This window comes from Lipophrys pholis, assembly GCF_963383615.2.
Source record: "Lipophrys pholis genome assembly, chromosome: 19".
NCBI lineage: Eukaryota > Metazoa > Chordata > Actinopteri > Blenniiformes > Blenniidae > Lipophrys > Lipophrys pholis.
Window position 1 is genome coordinate 23,669,843 of NC_137647.1, and position 24,869 is coordinate 23,694,711.

The 24,869-nt window shown below is 45.6% G+C and overlaps 1 protein-coding gene across 2 annotated transcripts in view; it reads right to left on the reverse strand.

The window, feature by feature from the left end:
• Nucleotides 1-4,674: 4,674 nt before the first annotated feature.
• Nucleotides 4,675-24,869, reverse strand: part of nbr1b (NBR1 autophagy cargo receptor b) — a 34,366-nt gene continuing 14,171 nt past the window's right edge. The window contains exons 11-23 of one of the 2 annotated variants that reach the window (XM_080488300.1): nucleotides 23,454-23,537; nucleotides 22,419-22,604; nucleotides 19,692-19,808; nucleotides 19,183-19,258; nucleotides 18,154-18,264; nucleotides 17,437-17,601; nucleotides 17,040-17,354; nucleotides 16,437-16,614; nucleotides 14,453-14,692; nucleotides 14,240-14,310; nucleotides 14,089-14,161; nucleotides 8,793-8,886; nucleotides 4,675-7,753 (exon numbers count right to left, since the gene is read on the reverse strand). In XM_080488300.1, coding sequence (XP_080344426.1) covers nucleotides 7,580-7,753; nucleotides 8,793-8,886; nucleotides 14,089-14,161; nucleotides 14,240-14,310; nucleotides 14,453-14,692; nucleotides 16,437-16,614; nucleotides 17,040-17,354; nucleotides 17,437-17,601; nucleotides 18,154-18,264; nucleotides 19,183-19,258; nucleotides 19,692-19,808; nucleotides 22,419-22,604; nucleotides 23,454-23,537 — 1,884 coding nt within the window. In that variant the 3' untranslated portion in view covers nucleotides 4,675-7,579. The remainder of the gene's footprint in view (nucleotides 7,754-8,792; nucleotides 8,887-14,088; nucleotides 14,162-14,239; nucleotides 14,311-14,452; nucleotides 14,693-16,436; nucleotides 16,615-17,039; nucleotides 17,355-17,436; nucleotides 17,602-18,153; nucleotides 18,265-19,182; nucleotides 19,259-19,691; nucleotides 19,809-22,418; nucleotides 22,605-23,453; nucleotides 23,538-24,869) is intronic. The other variant, XM_080488301.1, reaches the window with a different exon arrangement.

The window sequence follows — 24,869 nt, forward strand, 5'->3', positions numbered from 1 at the left end:
GTGAAACATGATGGAGGACATTTGATTCGAAGTCGAAAGACAAGAGCGGGCGTCGTGATTAGCTTTGATAAGATGATTCTGTGAACGTAATTGGCCTCGGCGCTACGGACCAACGGTCCTCGGGTACCGCCAGCCGTAGAACAGCCGTAGAACAGCTGATTTTTTTTTGTTTACTTTCAGAATCTTTTAAAACGTTGAGTGACTAGTATTCTGGGGAAAAGTTGATATGAAGTGAAACAAAAAACACTCAAAAGTCAAAAAATGCATTTGAAGTGAATTTGTCCAAGATGAATACGCCACATGGTGAAGTCAGTTCTGTGGAATGTCAAAGGATGTCTTTGGACTTTAGCGACACATTGACAGTGTGGCGAGATGTGGTCATATAAACTAGTTATTTGACCTTTACTTTAATGTGGATTTCTTTTTTTACAGGATTAGCCGATAATATATATTTACGGAAGCGTATTGCATTCACTTGAAAAAATAAAAATCGACTCTGTTTTTCTGAGTTAATGACATAATTATCTCATAATTCTCAGATAATTATCTCAGAATGATGAGATAAAATACATTATAAAAAATTGGCTCTGTTTTTCTGAAATTATGAGATAATGTTTTCTGAAACAATAAAAAATTGTCTCTGTTGTTCTGCATTAATGGGACAGTGGTGTGTTATTCCAAGCAGAAGCTCTGCTAGACCGTTGTAGGAAACATGCATGCCCCAGCTCTCAAGTTTAATCCAGCTTTATTTCTATTTAGTTGGGAGGTACTCCTGTGTTTAAGTATTGTTGATGGTATTGTTATTCGTTTGTCAACTTTGCACAGTGTTACCTCCGCCGGTTTATAACTCCAAACCGTAGTTAGGAGACCTGGTTTATTCCTGAGGTTTATTTCTCTCCTCCTGCAGCGTAGCGGCCATCATCTGCAGAAACTTCACACGGGACCTCAAGCAAGGTGGATTCTGAGCCTCTCCACTCTTCCTCCACACTCTGGGACCTTGATTTCCAAATGAGATGCAAAATTTACTTTCATCTGAAAAAAAGGACTTTGGACCACTGAGCAACAGTCCAGTTCTTTTCCTCCACAGTCCAGGTGAGACGCTTCTGACCTGGTCTCTTGTTCAGGAGTGTCTTGACACCAGGAAGCCCCATTAGGATCCCATGTCTAGGATTGGTCAGTGCCTAGTGGCTCTTGATGCGCTGACTCCAGCCTCAGTCCTTCCTTGTGAAGCTTCCCCAAATTTTTGAATGCATTTTGTTTGACAATCCTCTCCAGGCTGCACTCCTCCCTTTTGCTGCTGCTCCTTTTCCTCCCACACTTTTTCCTTCCACTCCACCTTCTCTGGACATGCTTGGACCCAGCATTCTGTGAACAACCAGCTTCTTCAGCAAGGACCTTTAGAGGAGGGTGTCAATGACTGTCTTCTGGACATCTGTCCAGTCAGCAGTCTTCCCCATGATTGTGTCGCCTACTGACCCAGACTGAGACCATTTAAAGGCTCAGGGAACCTTTGCAGGGGTTTTGAGTTAATGAGCTGATTAGGGTGAGACACCAGGACTTTCAAAAACTGAACTTTTCCACAAGATTCTCATTTTCTGAGACTTTTGAGTTTTCATCATCTGTAAGCCATAATCATACAACATTTCAAGAAATAAAGGCTTGAAATGTTTCAGTCTATGTGTCATGAGCCTGTATCATATATGGGTTTGACTTTCTGAAATGAGAGACGTCTTTTGGGGAAATGCTTTATGTTCTGTCGTATGACGTTTGTATTTGTATTCCAAAAATATAAATAAAAATATCTGAAAGAAACAAATTCTCTTGGTTTTCCTGAGAGCCTGATTGCCTGAAGAACATTCTACAAATTGTATTCATGAACACATTGGATAGGTTTGTGTGTCGCTTGTCCCTTTGGCATCTATTGTATCACCTTTGTATCTGCAATTATATGGTTTGATTTGGCAGGACAATATTATATATGGGTATATGGGGGCCACTCATTTATGTAATGAAACTACAGGGGTGCTTTAAACCTTGACAGTAGCGAGTGCAGACAGTCTTATTGGACAGACGACAAAGTTTGATTGTCATTACGGTGACTGTCAACTATAAACCTACCGAGTCCCAGGAGAACATGGACTGGGTGACAATCTGGAGGGAAACGTTGTTATTGTCCATCTACTGAGCATGTGCAGAAGAAATATTTACCACGGAGACAAAGTCCGACTGTTTCAAACGGACGCCCAAAACGCAGTGAAAGTCTTGCGTTTTCACACTAAAACGTCATGTAGGGGAGATCGGGATGGTTGTAACACTTTTTGCTTCAGCACTTGTAACTCACTGAATTGTTGAGCTAGAGTTCTCAAACTTTCATACAAAGTACTCACATTTGTTTACTACAAATGGCATCAATTCAAACCTCTTCAAGAATGTCACAGACAGCGTGAGTTGATGTCAAATGCATGGTGTTCCTTTGTTACAACCTACCCCACTACCGGGGTAGGTTGTAACACATGCTGGGGTAAGTTGTAACACATGCTGGGGTAAGTTGTAACAATTAGACAAAAGAAACAAAAAACAGAAGTCAGGCCATGTAATATGCTTCAAAAAGAGGTTTTTTGAAATACAAGAACAATCTAGAACCGTACTGAACCAGTCAGGCCCGGCCATCTGCTTCTCATCTCATGTTTGTGGCTCTTTTATGTTATATATCAAAATGCAAACCTTCTGACCTAAAATAAAGTGGAATAGAAAACCTGAGTACAAAGACACAAACTGTTTTTCAATTGATCTTGCTCCTACCCTAGTATTCAATTCTTCTCTGGTCTAACCTGTCATATTACTGACAAGCCTGGCATATGCTTAGTCCACAATCCATAAGTCCATGATAAAGGTCTGCTGCCTGAGTCAAATAGTCAGCCAACATTTCCTCCTGCTCCTCAGAAAACTTTATTGCTGCTCCAGTAACCTACAGTGGAAGACCACTGGAGCCCTGGTCTCTCAGGTTCTGCAGTGTTTTGCAGTACCTGCTCAGTGTTCCATGGCAGATCTCATGTGCCTTCACCACTGATCTGCCCGACTTGCCCTTCGCTGTGACCTCATCAGATGCTTTTTTAAAACCATCAGCATAGTGGTTTGAAATTAGCAGGGGAAACATGCATCACATTTGGCCTGAGAAACTATAATTTAATCTAATGTAAGTCATAGAGATTCATATACGATAATATAAGTACTAAACAAAATATAGTCTTGGTCAAAGAAATTACTTTCATACCTCAAAATTCTTTTTTTCTCTGTAGAATCTGCATAAACCCGTTCCCAGCCTTGATAATCAGCATGTGGGATCAGGGAGGAAGTGAGTAAACACTGATATCATCATAAGACTCTTATCTCATCCCTGATTGGTGGAAGTGGTGGTGTTACAACTCTCCCCATGTTACAACCATCCCCGGTCTCCCCTACATAAGATATTTAAATAATTAGTCATTCATATCAATGTTTAAATGAATAATACATTTGATCAAATAATACATTCTGATATGATTATAATGATGGTATGTATTATATAATTACAAAAATAAAGTGAATTAGAAAAAGCAGTGTAAAGTAGTAATTTATTGAAGTAATTTAAATTTATGATCGTTGGATTATTCGGGGAGAAATTTCAATTGTTGATTTTTACTTCTCACTCGAGAATAAATGGTTATGTAAATGAAAGTTTCACAAGAATAAATGTGAGTCTCCTGTACCCAAACCACCTTTGGACCTGTGACCTTTAGATCTTTGACCTTTGGCCCCTGACTGTGGGACTGTGCTCACCTGCACTGGTAGCCCCCCCCGGTGGTCTGGCCCCTGCAGGAGGAGCAGGGCGGGGTGGAGGAGGATGGAGCTCCAGGCAGTGTGGAGGAGGACACCTCGGGCACCTGCTGGGTCTCGGCTCCTCCCACCGCCTCCCCTCTACCTGCCCCCGCCCCCCCCGCCCCCACCGGCTTGTGGATGCAGCACTGTCCCGAGAACTCCCTGCAGATCTTCTCCACGGCCTCGCGGACCACCTGGTCCTTAAACTGAGACACAGCGAGCAAACGGACACGTCAGGAACTTCTCCCAGAGCAGCTGGGAGCAGCTGGGAGAAGATGAGAGGAGCTGAGAGAAGATGAGAGAAGATGAGAGGAGCTGAGAGAAGGTGAGAGAAGATGAGAGAAGCTGAGAGAAGATGAGAGGAGCTGAGAGAAGCTGAGAGAAGATGAGAGCAGCTGAGAGAAGATGAGAGGAGCTGAGAGAAGCTGAGAGAAGCTGAGAGCAGCTGGGAGAAGATGAGAGAAGATGAGAGGAGCTGAGAGAAGATGAGAGAAGCTGAGAGCAGCTGAGAGAAGCTGAGAGCAGCTGAGAGAAGATGAGAGAAGATGAGAGCAGCTGAGAGAAGATGAGAGAAGCTGAGAGAAGATGAGAGAAGCTGAGAGAAGATGAGAGAAGCTGAGAGAAGATGAGAGAAGCTGAGAGCAGCTGAGAGAAGATGAGAGAAGATGAGAGAAGATGAGAGAAGCTGGGAGCAGCTGAGAGAAGATGAGAGAAGCTGAGAGAAGATGAGAGCGGTGCTGGGCGGTACTTCTCTGACTCATGCTGAAGAGCTACGAAGATCAGATACAATATTTCAGAATTAAATGACAAACCAACAACAAGTGCTGTTTTATTAAATCATTTCTTCACTTCAGAGTTCAAACCAAAAGTCCGATCACAGATCAACCCGGAGCGTTTCTGTTGAAGGAAAACACCGACACGAACAGAGCAGAGCGAGTTAAAGCACCACACGAGAAGCCAAAGAATACAAGAACATCCACAGAGTTTTTTTTACATTTCTGAACATCCTTCAAACGATCCGAGTGCTCAACAGACGACGACGTCTATTCATACGCGTGTGAAGGGAAAAGACACATTTCACACTGTTCACACTTCTAATGTGCTCTGATGCGGGAGGAAGAGGAGGAAGAGGAAGAAATAAAAACAACTGGTGGTCTTGGATGAAGAGTTTTCATTCATTGTACAGCTCTGAAGTCTTCTGTACAATTACAACAGCAGTTGGTTCGTCTAACGTCTTCTCACACGTGTGTTTGGTCCATCGAGATGATTCCCATCATTTAATCACCTTGTAATCAAGGTTCTTTTTCCAGGCGCCGTCGGTACGGTCGATAAACTCTTCACAATAAATATCAACATAAACAAAAAGAAACGCAGCGGCTTCACATCACATTCTCTCATCGTGTCGTCACTAATTTTACACATGATTATGAACAACTAGTTTTAACCCCGCCCCCACCCCACCCACCCCATCCCCCACCCATCCACCTCTTGCTCCTTCTGATTGAACCCGAACATCTTCATCTCTGGTGCAAAGTGCAAGTGAAACCCAAGTGTGGTCATATGCTTCCAAACATTGTTTTTTGTCGTGTCAAATCGCTAATCGTGCCACGGCGTCTTTGGTAGTTTCACCCCGACCTCGTTTGAGTCGTAAATGTGTTGGAGCACATCCGTGCATTTTGGTCTCCTGATGTCGTTTGAGGAAAATATTTCAGTTTGAAGCGGCGAAACGCTAACGAGCTAAAATCAGTTGTCGGGCTAACGTATTGCACTTCACTCAAAACTCTTGTACGCAGGAATACGACCTCAGGTTCAGCGTGTGACCGTGTTAGCATAGCGTCCTGAGCCGTCACATGGGAGGTTTGTTACAGAATCAACTGCTCGGAGCGCCATGATGATGATGATGATGATGATGATGATATATGTATAAAAGCCAACGAGCAAACGTGGGTTTATTGGCAACTGAGGAGTTTTAATGCTGACTAGACGTTCAGGAGATGTTTTATTCAATCTCTCCTCCGTCATTCTCTTTCTTCATAGTTTAACTTTGTATGGTCACACATCACAACTCTTCTGTTTCAACTCAATAGTTGTAAACTGGTTGATCGTTGTGCGTCCTCTATGAGTTTTGATCTTTGTTTTCCAGGTTTTACTGCCACACCTCGCCCGTCTGGAATCCTAAAGTTCACCCGGACTCGGCTCCAAGCCCCCCGCTGTCGTGCTGCTGCGTGAACATGCACCACGGCCGAAGCAGAGGAAGTTCTTAAAGGGAATCAGACGCCAGGTTATCTGCCACAACAGCAAAACTCTTAAATTAGGACCCAAATCGTTGATGGCTTCAGCCCAACTGACTGTTTCCAACGTAACGTAGCGGACGATGTGGATTAAATGTGATGAGGAGCTTATCGTGGAGAGAACAATAACAATTTCAAACTCTAAGGAGGAGCTAACGAGCTAACAGGCTAACAAGACAATCAGCAGCAGGAAGAATTCACGTCCAATAAATGGTCCCAAAGTCCAACAATACTCAAATAAAGCTGCAGACGGGAATGTTCCTCCAGTGTGTCTGCGGTCGACTCAAACTGGGACAGAGAAAGAAGAATGAAACACAAGTAGAGATGGTGGCGTTGCAGCGAGCTCCACGCTCTCGGCTCTGCAGCAGCAGCAACGTGAAGAAGCAGAAGAGCAGCAGATTTCACAAACCAGCCTGACGAGCTCCGCTGGTCGTGGAGGAACTTTCACTCCGGGAAATCAGAATTCATAAACTTAAAAACAAAAAGATTTATTAAAACTAGTCTGATGTCTACTTTTAAGAAATGAAAGCATTTGATTCATTATTGTGTGCTGAAGCTGCTAAAACTGAATAATCTATCTATCTATCTATCTTGACATCTTGTTCCATTGTAATTTTAATTAGGTTCATTTTGTCGTTTCCTCTGCGTCTGTCGTTTCCCTCAGAGCGTCATCTGATGTGACGTTCAACAAAGAAACAATCTCCTTGTTCCGATGTGTTTAAAATGACATTATCTGTGAAAACAATCATTTCATCACTTTTGGCTGGCAGGCTGCAAAGCTTAGGATCGTCTGATTTTGTAGAATGGTTTCTCAAAATATCTATTTCATGTCCATGGAGTCAGTCTTCTGGACCATTTGGGAGCTGCTATAACTTTCTGACTGGAAACAAAACGACCTAACATTGGTGTTGTTCACAAATGACCTCGAGTTCTGAGAAAATAAATGGTGGATAATCTCTTGATGTGAGCTTTAGCGGCGAGATGCAGATCATTCAGGACCCACATCTCCAGGTATCGCTGGACTGCTTTCAACAAGACATCAGCAAACAGATGATCTAGAACCGTTTCCACACACTTGATTTCCTCCACCTGAACTCAGTAACTTACAGGTGTAGATGAATACCTTGGTGGAGATACTGTGGCCGTCCGGTTAGAAAACTTGAGCTATTAGCAGACGAGCTCTCATCTGATTTACTTCAATCTATGTGCACAGAATTAGAAAGCTAACTCAATATGATAGTTCTTCCTGTTCAGGGTGTAAAAGTCGCTGCGTCTCGTTCAGGCTGGTGTGTGAAGAACTCTGCCACATCGAGAGCGCCCGCTCAGCGGCGAGGAGCCGCCGTCCTCTATTCAGATGTAGCGGTGGGAGGACGATGGAAGATGGCGTGGGGGGTGGGGTGGGGGTGGGGGTGGTGGTTCTCCGGTGCCGCTCAGTAGCGTGTGGAGTACCAGTCGTTGTCGGTCATCTGGACCAGCTCGTTGACCACGTCCAGCAGGTTGTAGTTGTGTTTCTTCAGGAGACGCTGGTTCAGCGGCCGGTCCCCGAAGCCCATCTCCACCAGCACGGCCATCATTGTGTCCTGGGTGGAGGCGTCCACCGGAGGCTGCGGGATGGGGGGGGACAGCTCGTCAAGAACGTCAACTCAGCTCGGACTGACAGTGAAAGAAAGATGCAACACTGAGAAGAGCCTTTTCTTTGTCCTTCTGCAAAGTACAATGTTTTTAATGTCAAATTAATTCGTTTTATTAAAAGCCTGTTTCCTCTGTACGTCTTTAAGCTTCCGGCAGCACCCAGCGGCAGAGGTGGGCCTTTTGATGTTTTGATTTCTTTAATAAAATGGTGACCCGGCTCTGAGTGTCTATGCCTGGAGAACCCAGGAGCACCAGGGTCTCCTGTTACAACGACACTGAAAACACATGAGATCAATGAACTCGTCCAAAGTAATTCACTGGATTTAAACAATAATCCCTCAAACAAAGAATCTGATCATAAAGACACATGGGATGGGATTATCTTGATCCACAGTGAGGAACTTCAGACTTAAAGAGGATGAAGAAACAATATCGAACAGGAATCTTTCCAGAGATGCCTTTTCTACGCAGCCCCAGACATGACATCGGGAATAAAACTTTAAATTGTAGCCACACATGAACATTTCCTGGCCACATTTTATATTTCCTGGTCTCTTTTTCATGTCCTAAATTAGTATTTCTTGGCCCCAAATTGGTATTTTATGCTTGAAATTTGTATTTCATGGCCACAAAATACTAAGTTAGAGCCACAAAATATGAATTTGTAGCCACAATGTAAAGTTTTATTTCAGATATCATGTCTGGGATTCTGTATTTTTCGCTGTTAAACAACAAGAAAATGTTCTCATCCTGTTTCTCAGTCTGATGTGACATCCCCCATCCTAACTTGATATTTCACTGCAACATCAACAGATTTACAAGATAATTAATCCAACTAGGGCAGAAAAACTAAACATTATATATAAGCCATCATTACATTACTGAGGACTATTCAGAGAGGAAAACGCCCAGCAGGGGGCGATCACATGTGTACAGAGGTGTAAACAGCCCCAGGGAGGAGCTGCTCTCCCTCCTGAGCCTGAAGCGTTCAGACCTCGGGGAGCGGCTGACCTGTGTGGGGCCTTGTCCCGTGAACAGAGCTTTGTAGGCGGAGGCGGCCACAGACAGAGCTCCTTTCACCAGACCGCTGGTGATCCCCGGGTGCCTGAGGAGAGCAAACACCAGCACACTCAGCATCGCTGACATTTTCAGTCCTTTCAGGATAGAATAGGTGAGAGTCTGAAACCGCCACTCCAGTCAGTGATCAACTGTCATCTGCTTCTTTCGTGAGTGAAATCCTCATGAACACCAACGACAGGTCAACGTTTGGAGGGTCACCTTGTTTATTAAGAGTATCATGGTCTTTAGTGATGAAAATGGAATTAATTCATCTATATAATATACTTTACATATCAACATTTCCCGAAACTAATGCTGAAGTTAGTTATTGGAACATAATTAGTAGAGATGCTCGATACGAAAAGTTAGTTAAATTACTGAGCGACGTCGAGCTAATTCTGCTGCTACAAACATCTCTGGTGATGAAGTGGCTGGTGTTGTACGAACTCTTTCTCCTCCTCGTCTTGACATTTTGTCAGAACATAATTTACAGTCAGTCAAACAGATCTAAACCAAACCCTGCTTCATTTGAACACATCATGTTTTTATACACATATATATATATTATTATGCACCTTGAGGGAGGTTCTCTCATTCAGAGTGGAGTGGGTGTGTCGGTGACATGTGAGGGGGTGTGTTGGTGATGCGGTAGATGTTAAAGGAAGAAGTGCGGTGATGTCACGGGTGAAATGTTTGACTGGACGACTATCATTCTGTGGGAAGGAATAAAGAAAACCGACTCGACAACTCTGTCCATCTCCTCTTTCACGGCTTTCACATTGGTGACCCTGACATTTGAACATGTCAATCGAGAAGGCAAAAGCCGGCGAGGTCGCGATGTTTGCCGCTACCGTCAAGTTACCTGAGTTTTGGCAACATGACCCGGAGCCGTGGTTTCAGCATGTTGAAGCCCAGTTCCAGCTCCGACGCATCACGGAGGACGACACGAAATACAACCACGCCGTGGCAGAATTGGATTCATCCACCACCCGGCGAGTGATGGGGCTGCTGCGAGACCCGCCGGCGCAAAGCAGATTCACCGCTCTCAAGAATCAGCTCCTCCGTCTGTTCCAGCTGTCCAACGCGGAACGAGCGGAGCGCCTGCTGTCACTCAACGGTTCAGGGGACAGTAAACCCACGGAGCGGATGGAAAATATATTGGCGCTGCTGGGATCAGGTGACTCCTCGGTCCTCTTCACCCAGCTGTTTCTGCATCAGCCCCCGCCACAGGTGCGCACAGCTCTGGCCACTTCGCCTCTGGTGCAGGCTAAGGACTATCGTGGTTTGGCGGAGGAAGCTGATCGGATTCTGCTCGCAGCAAGCCCGTACGGAGTACATGCCGTGTGGCCAGCGGAGCCTCAACACCAGCCACAGGAGGACACACCGGAGGCCATCGTGACTGCGAGGGACCAGCACAAAGATGACAGCCAGCTGTGTTTCTTCAACCGGCGTTTCGGGAACAGAGCCAAGCGCTGCACGCCGCCCTGCTCTTACATTGTGCCGGGAAATGCAACACCCGGTGTGCCATAGCAGCTGTGGGCGCTGGCAACACGGATAAGCTGCTGTTTATTAAAGACACTATATTCAGGAGGCGTTTCCTCGTGGATACCGGCACACAGAGGAGCATCATTTCCGTCTCCTCTACCAACATCGCGAGTGGCAGAAAGGGGCTAAATGCAGCTAACGGGACTCCCATCCGCACCTTTGGCACCAGGTTTGTGTCTGTGTGTTTTGATGGCCGTCAATTTGGATGAGATTTTGTAATGGCTGCTGTGTCCCCGCTCATCCTAGGAGATGATTTCCTGTGCGCTCTGTCTATTAGTGTACATTGCAAACCACCGACAAAAAGACGCCGTCTCTTTTTCCTCTTACTCCTGCACGTTGGGGAAGGGGGGAGGGTGTTATTCCTCACCAATATCTTGGCCACGGGGGATGGGTACCAGCGGCTTCTGGCTGAATTCTCTGAACTGACAGTCCCTACCTTCTCAGCCTCTATCGTTAAACATGGAGTGGAACATTATATCTCCACGACTATCTTGCGCGTCCTCGCCGGCTGGATGCTGCTAAGCCGGTGATTGCTAAGGAGGAATTTGCCACTATGGAACGGCTTGGGATTGTGCGGCGCTCTGACAGCCCTTGGAGTAGTTGGAGGCCTTGTGGGGGAGTTTCAGCGCCTCAATAATATTAGAACGCATGACCGGTTTCCAATCCCACACATCCAAGACTTTTCAATCCACCTGGCAGGGAAAGTAATTTTTTTCAAAGGTGGATTTGGTGAGAGGCTATCACCAGGTACCTGTCCATCCTCAGCACGTGCCCAAGACTGCTGTCATCACACAATTTGGACTTTGAGGTCCTCAGGGCACCATTTGAACTTAAAGGTGCAGCACAAACGTTCCAGCGGTTGATGGACTCTGTCTTAAGGTGACTGTCTTTCCTGTTTGTCTATCTGGATGACATCCGGGTGGCCAGCGCCTCACCACAGGACCACCTGCTACATCTGCAACAGCTTTTCGAGAGACTTAATGAGAATGTGTTGATCGTGAACCCGGGTAAATGTCGGTTTGGGCTGTCAGAGATTGACTTCCTGGGCCACCATGTCTCTTCAAGTGGACTGGTTAAGTTGGAAGCAATTGCTGTCTTTCCACATCCTCAAACCATCAAGTCGCTGCAATTTCTCGGCATGGTGAACTTTTACAATCGCTTTATCGTGCACACAGCTCACCTGATGCGTCCCATGTATGAAGGGCTGAGGGGCAGAAAGGCCAAGCAGGATGTGGACGGATCAGCAGAAAGAATCCTGGCATTCGAGAAGGCCAAGGTAGCACTCTCTGACACCGCCATGCTCGCGCACCCATCAACGGCACCGGTCGCGCTCACCACCGATGACTCGGACTACACAGTTGGGGTAGTATGCGAACAGTGGGTGGAGCCTGGCAGCCTCTGGCATACTGTGCGTGACAGTGAAAGGAAGTACAACACATCTGACAGAGAACTCTTGGCTCTTTTCCTCGCCACACGTCACTTTAGGTTTTTGCTGGAGGGCCGGGAGTTCAAAGTTTTCGTAGACCACAAACCCCTCACCTTCACTATGTCCAAGGCCTCGGAGCCCTGGTCTGCGAGGCGGCAGCGCCACCTCTCTGCCATTTCAGAGTTTACCACAGACATTCGGCATGTGGCTGGGAAAAACAACGCAGTGGATGATTGCCTCTCCTGGGCACGAGTAAACTCTGTGCAGCTGGGTGTGGAATACCCCGCAATGGCCACTGATCAGCAGGCAGATCCCAAAATCCAGTCATTCAGGACAGCCGCTACGGGGTTTTGGCTAGAGGATGTGGTCTTCTATGACAGCAGGATTACGCTCCTCTGTGACGTCCCTACTGGACAGCCCCGCCCCATGGTGCCTGCCGGCTGGCAACACCAGGTTTTTGATGCAATACACACTCTTTCACATCCAGGTGTGAGGGCATCAGTGAAGCTGGTGGGGGCAATGTTCGTCTGGCCAGGGCTTAGAAAGGATGTCAGGAGCTGGGCAGCCTCCTGTGTGGCACGTCAGCAGGCCAAGTACATTGCCACACCACGCCATTTTTGATTCACGAGAGAAGGTTTGACTTTGTGCATCTGGACTTGGTGGGTCTGCTCCCTTCCTCCCAAGGCTTTACTCACCTCCTCACCATGGTGGACAGGACAACTAGGTGGTCAGCTGAGATTGCACACGTCTTTATTTCCATCTGGGTGGCCCGATTCGGCACGCCATTGGACATCACATTGGATAGAGGCTCCCAGTTCACCTTCGAGCTTTGGACAGAGGTGGCTAAAGGCCTGGGAGTGCAGCTACACCGAACCACAGCTTTCAACCCACAAGCGAATGGACTGTGCGAGTGTTTCCATCAACAACTGGATCGATTGGCTGGCGTGGGTCATGTTGGGCCTGCATTCGGCCCCAAATGAAGATCTGCAGTCGTCGTCTGCAGAGCTCCGGAGAGTTCCTGCCAGAACCATCAGAACCCTGGTTGGTTACAGCCAGGAAGCCAGTCTTCAAGGAGCCGGCCCGCATGTTCTACCTGGTTCCAGCTCATCACTGGCTGCCCCGGTCCCATGTCCCGAAGAACCTGATGGCAGCTGAATATGCGTTCATTCGCCATGATGCTCGCCGTTCCCCACTTCAGCTGCCGTATGATGGCCCGTTTCACATCCTGGAGGCGGGGCCGAAGAACTTAGTCGTGGACAAGGGGGGTAAACAGGTCCGGGTTTCAGTGGACCGGCTGAAAGCTGCCCATGTCTTGACAGAGGAGCCAGTGGAGGTGGCACAACCCCCGAGACGTGGGCGCCGCCCCAAGTCATAAACGGCCGCAATGTCCCCTGCACCTGCCTTAACCCCGGGACCGGTACCTGCACCTACTCCAGTGGTGGTGCAACACTGCCGTTATGGTCGAGCTCTGAACAGGACTTAAGAAACTTCTTTTAATGACTTGGTAGTACCATTCCAAATGTTCGGGCGGCGGCGGGGGGGGGGGGTTCACCTTGAGGGAGGTTCTCTCATTCAGAGTGGAAGGGGTGTGTCGGTGACATGTAGGGTGTGTTGGTGATGCGGGAGGTGTTAAGGGAGGATGTGCGGTGATGTCATGGCGGTGAAATGTTTGACAGGTCTGCTGTCATTCTGTGTGAAGAATAAAAAAAAAAAAACGACTCGACAACTCTGTCTGTTCCACGGCTTCCACTATATATATATATATATATAAATATATATATATATATTAGTGCTGTCAAAAATAATGTATTCATTTAGTAAATTGATTTGAAATGTTTAATTTGTTAAAAAAATTGTATGTAATTAACACAGTTTTGTTTACTTCTGTTTTTGTTTTTTTAACTCCCTTGCAGCACCGTGACAACAGAGCAGCACAACACCGAGTGGAATCATATTAAGGCAGAAAGTTTCATTTTAAAAAGTTTCCTGACGGCTGATTGAGAAAGTGAGAGTCATTAGCTTTACTTTGAAAAGCTGAATTTAACGACCACAGAAGTAATTTTGCAGCCAAACAGCAGGTTGCCATGTTGGCTGACCATGAGCCACCAAACTGCTAAAACTGGAGGAAATACTGGTAAAATATTAATTTCTCCTCATTCTCTCTTTCCCTGGCTCTCCTGTGTACTGTGTGTGTGTGTGTGTGTGTGTGTGTGTGTGTGTGTGTGTGTGTGTGTGTGTGTGTGTGTGTGTGTGTGTGTGTGTGTGTGTGTGAGAGACCTGGGGTCGTCGGGGTTCTCCTCCTCTGTATCCTTGGTTGCTTCGGCCTCGTCAGTCTGTTCAGATCCAGATTCTACAAGACACAACATTAAATTAGAAACACACACATGTGCCCACACACACATGCACACGCACGCACACACACTCTTACCCTCCTGGGTCTGGTAGAGTTCAGAGCTCTCTGCTCCTTCAGCTTCGGCTGTTACTGTGCTGCTTTCTGGACTGGAACAACAACATAATGTGACACTACAAATAAAGACCACTCCCATAATTCCCCTTAGTTTCACAGCACTGAAACCCTTGAAATGTAAACAGCAGGTCCTTAGCTCAGGAATAAATCTGGTCAACAGAACCACTTTCTGACCTGTTGGTGAGGACAGTTTGGGGCGGAGCCACCACTTCAGGGGTCAGCGGCTCGTCGTCCAGCGTCTGAGACGTGCACAGCATGTCGTTGGCGCTGCTGGTTTCTGACAGCTCAGGGGCCGGCCCCGCCTCGACCGGCTCGCCCTCTGCAGTGAAGGCCGACCCTGGAGGGGCCGAAGAGGGGGGCTCGGAGTCTGTGGGGGCCTTGGCTACAATGTCTCCGGGCTGGGACAGAGCAGAGCTGCAACAGAGTTTAAAAGTAGAATTTGAAAACACTCTTTTTGTCCCCATGAGTCTTTGACCACGTTTACATGACGACTATTTTGTGTGAAAACAGAAAATCTGTGTTGCATTTTGGGATATGTTCACACAACAGCGTTGCTCGGAGCCACAACATAACTTTACGAAAACAACTACCAGGTTTAACTTTCTGAAAAACGTCAAACTCTCCATCGAAACGGGGGAAGTGGAGAAGGAGATCAGCAGCTTCTTGCGTAGATGGCTTGGACTACCGCGCAGTCTGAGCAGTGCCGCCTTGTGTGGCACCAGCAACATCCTGCAGCTTCCCTTCAACAGCATTGCCAAGGAGTTCATGGTGTCCAGAACCAGGGAGCTGTTGCAGTACAGGGAGTCAAGGGATCCAAAGGTGGCATCAGCTGGCATTCAGCTGTGAATGGGCAGGAAATGGAGGGTGGACAAAGCTCTGGAGGTGGCTGAGTCAAGACTGTGACAGAAGGCACTGGTGGGGTCCATAGCCACCGGGCGGGCGGGCAGGCGTTGGCTATTTCCCAGAGAGGATAAGGCCAGAGGGAAAATGGGCCTCCTCACTTCCGCCACCGGCTGGCAACTGGAAGTGGACCTTGGACAACAGCTGAGGTTCCCTGCCAGCATAACGTCCTCACGGCTGCAACCAAATATGATCATTCTGTCAGCGTTCATCAAGCAGCTGATCATTCTGGAGCTCACAGAGCCTTGAGAGGAGCGCATGGATGAGGCCAATGAGAGGAAACGTGCCAAGTACCAGGAGCTGGTGGATGAGAGTAGGAGGCAAAGCTGGAGAACCTGGTGTGAACCCCTGGAGGTGGGATGCCTTGGATTTGCGGGGCGGTGACTCAGTAAAGTGCTCATGGTGCTGGGCCTCACTGGAGAGGCAAAGCAAAAAGCCATCAAATCCGCCGCAGAGAAAGAAACAAGGTGGCTTGGAGCAAGAGGGCAGAGCTGTGGACAAACGCTCCTGAGACACAGGCTGGGGTGTGATCAACCTCGGACAGGTCGCCTGGGCGAAGGTGTCTGAAGTTGAAAGACCCAGAACACCCGATGACCCCAGGTTACATCAGTGATGATGTGTCCCAGTGCATCTAGTAGATGTATCTTTCACCAAATCTCCATGGAAACAAGGGAAACACTGCCGCGCTGCATGCGGACCACGGTCGTAGTAAATACTTGTTCTGCACATGCTCGGTAGATGGACAATAAGAACAAAGTTTCCTCCAGAGTGTCATGACTCTCAGTCCATATTCTCCTGGGGCTTTGTACTTTTATTTTGACAGTCACTGTAATAACAATCCAACTTGGTGGTCTGTCCACTAGAATGTCCGTGTTCTCCCATTGGTAATGTTTAGAGCCCATTGTTCTCTGCTGCATGTGTGAGTGGATTCATTACTAAAAAACAAACAACAGTGCCCACTAGGGGCCCAACAGGCTAACTACATTGTTTTCAGCTTTTTCCATTGCCATGTAGACAGACATTGTTTTCAGAATGTTGCTGTGTATATGCTAAACTTTTCCAAATCGAAGAGGCAAAAACGATGCGTTTTCACTTGAAATGTCATGTCAGAGGAGCCTGAACTCACTGAAAACATTTAGATTTTACAATAGAGTCCTATAAAAACGCACTTCCTTATTGTGACTGACACATTTACTGAAGCTAGTTAAATGAGGATATGGAGCAGGAGCTGCTAATCTGAGACAGTCGACGCTCTCACCTGTACATGGAGTCTCCCAGCGGGCGGCTGGTGTCGAAGCAGTCGGGGAGGATGATGATGTAGTCCTCCGAGGAGGTGGAGGAGGAGCGACTCCTCACGCCCTCTCTCTTCCTCTCACCCGGCTCCTTCAGCCTGGACTCCACACAGATGCTCTTCATGTGGGCTTTCTCCACTTCACCTGTGAGGAGATGGCAAACATTGCAGGTTTAAACCTGCAAATCGACCCTCGATAGATCCCGCTCACTGCTGCACTCTGCCACTAAATGAAAAGTACGCTGCATTTTAAATGGAATTAGAATTGGAGGGTGTGAACTTAGAAAGTCCCCCTAAAGGCCTCCAGCTTGACAGCCTCTCAGACCGCTGGGGTCCTCCAGCATGTCCTTGGGTTGCCGCCATGACAATGAGCTCCTGGCCACAGCTGGACAGAGCCACTTCCTCAGTGGAAGTCTTGAACAGAGCCCACTCTGACTCCATGTCCCCAACGTCCTCTGGTACATGGGAGAAACTCTCATGCAGGTGGGAGATGAAATCATTTCGTATGGAGTCTTCCACTAGTCTTTCTCGGCTCTGAGCTCGACATCTATAAATCTTGGTTGTAGTTACCTGTAGCGCCGTTCTCCTGCAGCGTGGCGCCATGCTCCTGCAGCGTGGCGCCATGCTCCTGCAGCGTGGCGGGCCTGGAGGGCAGCAGGGTGGGGGCAGAGCTGGGGCCGGGCCCCAGGGTCAGGGCCACGGAGAGGGGGGCAGTCAGGGAGGCCTTCAAGGGGGTCGGGAGCGACGCTTTGAGAGCGGCCGGGGGCTTCAGCGAGCTGGCGGCGCTCTCGTCTGCTTTTACCGCTTTGCTCTTCACACATGAGGAGGAGGAGGACGACGAAGAGGACGAGGAGGTGGAGCCGCCCCGTGCAGCCGGACGCACCACTGAAAACATTGACAAGAAGGATTTTACAGAGAAGTTTAGCCACACGATCTGAACTCCAGTTCACAGTTGGTTCCGGTTTACCTGGGCAGGACCCCCTCAGGGTGGCGTGGTCTGGTGCTTCCTCCAGGGTCATCGAGCGGATCACCGTCTCACACACAAACTGAGAGCCGTTAATGTCATCCTCGCCTTCTTCCTGAGCCGGGACTCCGCCCCCTTCAGCAGCAGGCCTCGCCCCTTGGGGGACATCTGAGGACCAGAAAGAAGACTTCAGCAGGATGCTTCTGAGAAACCAGCAATAGTTTACTTATTTCTTTACTGCTGGATGTGACGTGAAGCATGAGAGATCTGGACGCATGGTCCAGTCAGCGGTCCACAGCCCCGCTGCTGGAGCTTTTACTAAATCAGATATTTCAGGTTTTTTCTCATTTTTGTACATTGATGGGACAAATGTCACATCTGAATAAAACAAAGGATCAGGAGTTTGTCAACTAAAATATGCATGAGGTTAAGGTGATAGAGCTTGAATGGCTAAAAGAGATAAAATAGCTAAAACACCTTAAACAGCTTAAATGGGTCAACAGCTAAACGACACAATAAAGTGGCCAAAACAAAATAGGTAAAACGGTTTCGACCGTTGAATATAATAACGTAAACATTCTTTAACTGTAGTTTTTATTTGATAAAGATAACATAAGCTAAAGTTTTGGTTCATAAAGCATAATTGAATACAATACAAGATTCATTCTGAAATTTAAAAACGAGTTGGTTAAAGATTGTTAAAAGGTAAAAGCTGGTTACTCATGATGCTGTTGATGACTTCCGTCTCTTCCTGGATCAGACCGAGCGACGGGCTGCTCTTGTCCTGCACGTGGCCGTCTTGAGGCAGAGGAGACATGCAGGGAGTCATGTCTGAGGAGGAAGGACGCTGACTGACGTCAACACATCTCAAGTGAAGCTGTGTGTTTTACACACTCATTTCATGTAAACAATTGTGCTTTTTATTATTTTATTCATCATCACAACCTTGAAATATTGAAATACGTCACATAATGTTTCAGTAGCTTCTTATTTCTGCAGTTTAAACCTTTCAGTTCAATGCAAATGAACAGAAAATCAATCAAATCTAACAAAACCTTATTTTTACCAAAATGGTGGATCTAGATTCAGATAATTAGCATAATATTATCAATGACAACAACATTAATAGTAATAATAACCCGAATTAATATTAATTCCATGGGTCTCTAAGGACAACCAAGGTCATGGTGAAACATTTTATGTTCAATTCAATATTGTAATGACAAAGCAAGAAAAAAGGCATTTCAACTATGAATTCTTTTTCAAAGTGAGAGAAGAAAGAAATAAAACTTCAAAAGATAAAAATGTAAATGGAAGCAAAACAGAACATAGGTTTGTAAAATTAAGATTTCACAATATATGACTGAAACACACAGACACAAATAAGAAAGAAAGATATTATTGTAAAAAAAAGTAAATGAAAAGATAACATTAGGTAGAGGATCTTTGAAATTAACAAAATGTGGAAAATGGCTCCAAGTGTGTGATAAATGGTTTGAATTCAACTGATTTTCCTCTGATATTTGTTGGGTTTCTCCCTGTTAAAAGCACCAAGAAATGACTTTGTTGTATGTGGTGCTATATAAATAAAGTTGAATTGAACTGAATTGATATTCTGACAGATTATTAAAATGGATGAACATTCTGGATCTGTGTTCTGGCTGTAGCACTTCTTAAAGATTTGACCTGCAGGGTGAGAGTGAAATGTGTTGTTGATTCAGCAGAAAGCTGCAGTGAAACTCTTCTTACCAGCAGGAGTGTTGTTCGGGACGCTCTCCAACTCCTGGACGATGTTGATGTCCAGCAGCTCGAAGGACAGAAGATCCTGAAGAGACAACAAACACAGTTATAGCCGGACTCTACAGGTGTAGTTACAGATGCTGTTGCAGGCTCGGCTGCAGGTGCAGTTACAGGTGGGGTTACAGATGTGGCTGCAGGTGTGGTTACAGATGCAGTTGCGGCGACAGGTGCAGTTACAGGTGTGGCTGCAGGCGCAGTTATAGGTGCAGGTACAGGTGCAGTTACAGGTGTGGCTACAGGTGCAGTTACAGGTGTGGCTACAGGTGCAGTTACAGGTGTGGCTACAGGTGTGGTTCCAGGTGCAGTTCAGGTGCAGCTACAGGTGCAGTTACAGGTGTGGTTACAGGTGCAGGTACAGGTGCAGCTACAGGTGCAGGTACAGTTGCGACAACAGGTACAGGTGCAGCTACAGGTGCAGGTACAGTTGCGACAACAGGTACAGTTACAGGTGTGGTTACCTGTGCCGTGAGCAGGTCCACTGAGGGAATGTAGTACTCTTCTTGGTCCACTGACATTGAAGGCTGTTCGTGAGAATCCGTGCAGGCTTTTCTATCCTTTCCTACGGGATTCTTACCCTGCAGATAATCACAGATCGTTTCAGACGGAGCACAACACAATCACATCATGTTGAACTGGAATGAGGGAAGGGTCATCACATCGGAAGAAAACAAACTCAAATGGTTGGGGGGGCATAGCTCGGTCGGTAGAACAGTCGTCTCTCAATAGCAATGTTGCAGGTTCGATTCCGGCGGTGGGCGTGATAAAGACCGACATGTCATCACATGTCAGATGATGCTCTGTCATGTCAGCCAGGTAAAAAAAAAATCTTCCCTGTATTTTATCTATCGTTTAAGCATTTTCCAAAATAAAACTCAATGCAGACTAACGGACATTTAAATGGACATTTTCAAAATAAAAACTTTTATTCTCTCTTTGCGGCATCGCACCTGATGATCTTCAGACCAGTAGCGTTCCGTGGTTCGGTGGGTGGGAAGCTCTGCTTTCAATGATCCGTCACGTTCACACGTTTGAATCCCACACACAAAGAGGAGGTTCAGAACTCTTCCACACACAGACGGAGCGAGAAGGAGATGGAACTGCAAACCAGCGGCCCCAGTAATGTCCAAGACCGTGAGTGGCAACCAGTTCACATCCAGACCAACGACAACCTCCCAAGAAATCAGTGTCAACATGGACGAGTGATAGAGACTTTTCAAAGTAGTGATTGCCGAGTTCGTCGAGTTAAAGTGCAAGTTGGGGAGCGAAGACCTCATGAAAAACTAGACCCTCCCTCCAAACCCTGAGATATTGAGACCAATCCAGAAATTGGTACTCCTTCTTAAGAAGTGATTAGAAGAACGAGATTGATAACACTACATTTGTTGATTTATTGTATGATGCTACAGTTACACCGCTGATCGCTTAACTTGTCATAATTAATTTCGAGTCAAAAATCCTGTACAATTAATTACTTCCGTATATTTGTTCATTCATTGTACTATGTACTAGGATTTGGTGGAAGTGTAAATGCCTGATAGAATTTCAGAGAAGCTCTGCTCTGCATTGGAAATTCACGTATCATTAGGATATTGTGGTCCAACAGTGCCACCTTGTGGTCAGCTATGTCATCGTTTTATGGAGCAGCAGTCACTTCCTCCAATGTTTTTTTTGTGTGTGTTGAACGTCCTACGTACTGCTCCGTCTCCATCAGCAAGCGGACCAATAAATTCAATTTACAAAACTTAATTATCCGTTTGTTTATCTGCGGGACTCTGTCAGGAAAGTTTATATTGTTATTTACTTCATTACTTTTAATTCTTTTCAATTTACGAGCTCCAAACCAAAGACATGTATATTGACGGCCCCAATGGCTGAAACCGTGAACTAGCGCCCTTTGGAAAGCAGATCGAGGTATGAAAATGTGGCTAGGATGCTATGAAATGTATTGTTGTCAAATGATTTATTCATTTGATTGAAGAATATCATTCTTTAGTTATTTATAAGTGGAACTTTACATGTTATATGTGTATCAATTACTAGTGTATTGTTTGTGGAACTCCAGAAAGGCGTTTTGTTTTGCTTCTGTAGTTTTCACAGTGTTTCGATGATTGATTGAAAAATAAATCGACACAACATCCGTTTTGAAATTGTTTGCGTCTTCCAGTAACTACATCCGAGGGGCTGCTACACTGTTCAGTGGGAAACAGGTGCAAATGGCTTTGTGAGTGTTGAAGGTTGCCATTTTTATTTGTGAAAAATCTTTTAACTCATATATAATTTTCTTTGTACTTCACCATTGTGTGACACTTTGTGTTGGTCTTTCACATAAAATTCCAATAAAATATATTTATGTTTGTGGCGTGTAATGTGACAAAATGTGGAAAAGTTCAAGGGGGATGAATACTTTTGCAAGCCACTGTATAGTGAAAGCAAGCTTGCTTAAAATAACTTAGAAAAACTGTGCACTGTTCTAACCCAAATAAAGACTATAAAACGTACTTTTACACACGCCCTTTTTTTTTCTTGTGCTGTTCAGTTATATGTTCTTAATACAGATTCAAAATGTGCCTGATGCTGTGTCTGCGTATTATTTAATGGTGCCGGTTCACACTTAAGTGGTTATTAGTGTTTTAATAGTCTGGAGAGTGAAGATTTTCCTAGTACTTCACTGTAACTGTAGATGTGAGAGACACTGTGTACCCTAGACAATTCATATTCATTGAAATATTCCCTATTGCCATGTACTACATGTTATTGGAAGTTAATGAGGGGTTGATGCTCCATTCATTCATTCATTTTCTTCCGCTAATCCGTTTCCGGGTCGCGGGGGTGACAGTCTGAGCACTGTCACCCAGATCACAATGCACCATTTAAGAACCTTCCTGCAGGTGGTGAGCCCACGGGAAGGTGGCGCCCGGCGTGGGACACAAACCCACTACCCTGAGATTGTGAGTCTCATGCTCTACCAACTGAGCTAGCCGGAGGACTGTTGATGCTCCATCCAGTGACAAAAGGTTCTGACATGTTCTGAAATGTCTTGTTTACCAATCGATCAAACACATCCAGAATGAAAATAATCTCCAGGAAAGTTCATTGTTGTGTGTATGATGTAAACAATGAAAAACTATCTGAAAGGTTGAACCACTTCAGTTTTCTGTTTTCTGGTGTGCCGTGGTGTGTGGTACCTGCGGCGTGACGCAGGGCGACACCAGGATCCCGTCGGCCATCATGGGGGCTGGAGCCAGGGGGTCCACCACGATGCTGCACCACACTCTGGGTCCGAACTGCTCGCCGGCGTGGGCCAGGCGCCAGTGGGAGGTGTACGAGCCCTCCACTGAGGGAGCGCACAGGGCCACGCTCACTATCCCCACCTAGAGGGCACACAGGGACACAGCAGGCAGTTTGATCATGGGGCTCGGGCAGTGGTGTGCATGAGCACGATGTGCAAAACAAACTAGATCATCAAGTCTGCATCAGGATACGATACAGATCCTAATGCAGATTATGCCTCATGTCACAATGTAGTCGATTGTCCACACTGTATCAGGATACAAAATATATCTCCATACAGAGATGATGCTGCAATATGTTGCATTGTTATTGTTGTATGGGGATATACATGTATCATGACGCAAGATATATCACAGTACAAATTGTGTCACATGTCCGTAGATATCACAGGATATACCGGTAATATGGTCATACTTATTTTAGGATCCGCATTTGGAAACGATACTGATTCCTATACAGGGAAGGCGAGACATGTCCAGAGACAACTCAATGTATTGAGTTGTCGGTCCTATATTGGGTTATGTATCGTCAGGATACGTACCTGGACATGATACTTATTCTGACAAAGGATTAGGATATATATCCCAATACACAGACCGTGAAACACGTCCCGTTACATTGTTTGGCGCTTCCTGTATTGTTAATGTGACACAAAGACGATGATGCATGTCCTGATATATTCACATATTCACATCTGTATCCCCATCCCTGTATTCAGACACAGAAATAAAGATACAATAAATGGCAACATATCACAGATCTACCTGTGATAAAAACAGCTGATAGAAACTTGCATGGTGAGAAGAATGTTATGCAGCTTGACGTCAGGCTGCATCAAATGAGGTGAAGGAGCGATCATGTTGTTGGAACGCCAGGTTAAAGATAAAGACGGTACCATCATGAGAGATCAACAGCTTCCCACCGCTCACCTGGCCGGGCTGCAGGAAGGGAACAGACACTTCTCTCCAGCGATCCCCGGAGCCCACGGCGAGGTTCCCCCACATGAACTTCAGCTGCGGGACGGAACCAAACGTCACATTCCTGCGTAGCCACGACTATAGTAACGTACTATAATCCAAACTATTGCAAGAAACTACACCAAAATATGGCGCGGCCATGCGCAGACCATCTCAGATTCTATAAAATAACCAGTTTTAAATGTTCATTTGAACTCCTTCACATGTATCATTTTACCTCTTTGAAAAGTTCCTTCAAACTATTTTCGTAGTTTGGGGTCTTTTGTGAACTGTTTTAGCAGCGTTAAATGTCATTTTTCAGTTTTAAATGTTGATTTGAACTGTTTTAGCCATTTTAATTGCCTGTTGTAACTGTTTGTTTGAACTCTTCACAGTTTTAAATGTTTGTTAAAACAGTTTTACCAGTATCAGATGTTTGTTTGTGTTGTTTGAGTCATTTTTAGCATTCTGAGCTGCTTTGCCTCATTTAAGCTATGAACAATTTGCACAATTCTAACTTTTCTACACTGTAAAGCTTTGTTGAGAATCTAATTTATTAGACATTTTACAAGCTCTATCAGCTAGTTGTTTTAGCTGCTTTTACTCTTTAAAAACAAAAAAGCTACTATAAAGACTGCTCGCTTTCTCTCCACATGTCAACTAAAGGTAAACTCGCATTAACCCAGCAATAAAAATAAGTTAATTCTTCTAAGGCATTTCTCGTGAAGAAAATTTTAGCTGACAAACTACTGAACAGTCTTTTTTTTTTCCTTTTTTTTTTTTTTACATAAGAAAGAGAAAACAAAACAAAACAAAAAAAAAAAAAACAGAAACAAAAACAAAAAAAACAAACAAAAAAAAACAACAACAACAAACTCAGAACAAGTAGGGAGAGAAACAGTGTGCACAGTTGATCGTAGAAAGAATAAAAATAAAAAACAGATGCCAATCCAACACCAAAACCAAAGGGAGTGACAAATGTTACTTTCTAAATACAAGTAACCTCAATAAAATCTGGTCGTAAGGACTGGATGTAACTGACCCATTTGGTCCCTAATTTAACAAAAGTAGACTTTTTAAGGCGGATTGAAAATGTTACAGATTCCATTACATAAATCTCATTCACTATGTCTATCCACTCCGACATCGTGGGGGGCTCGGGACGAAGCCACCATCTTTTGAACAGTAATTTAAATGTCAGGGAGGAACTACAGAGTGGCCGAAGAGCCGTGGATTTCAGACCTTTCTGCTAGAATACATTTTAAATGCCATAACTAGAAGATATTACAATACATGATGTTGTGCTATCCTGCACTGTATTAGAAGATAAATTCTACTTTTCTCGCTGTACTAGATTTTAGCAATGAATCTGAAGCATAGTGTGGATGA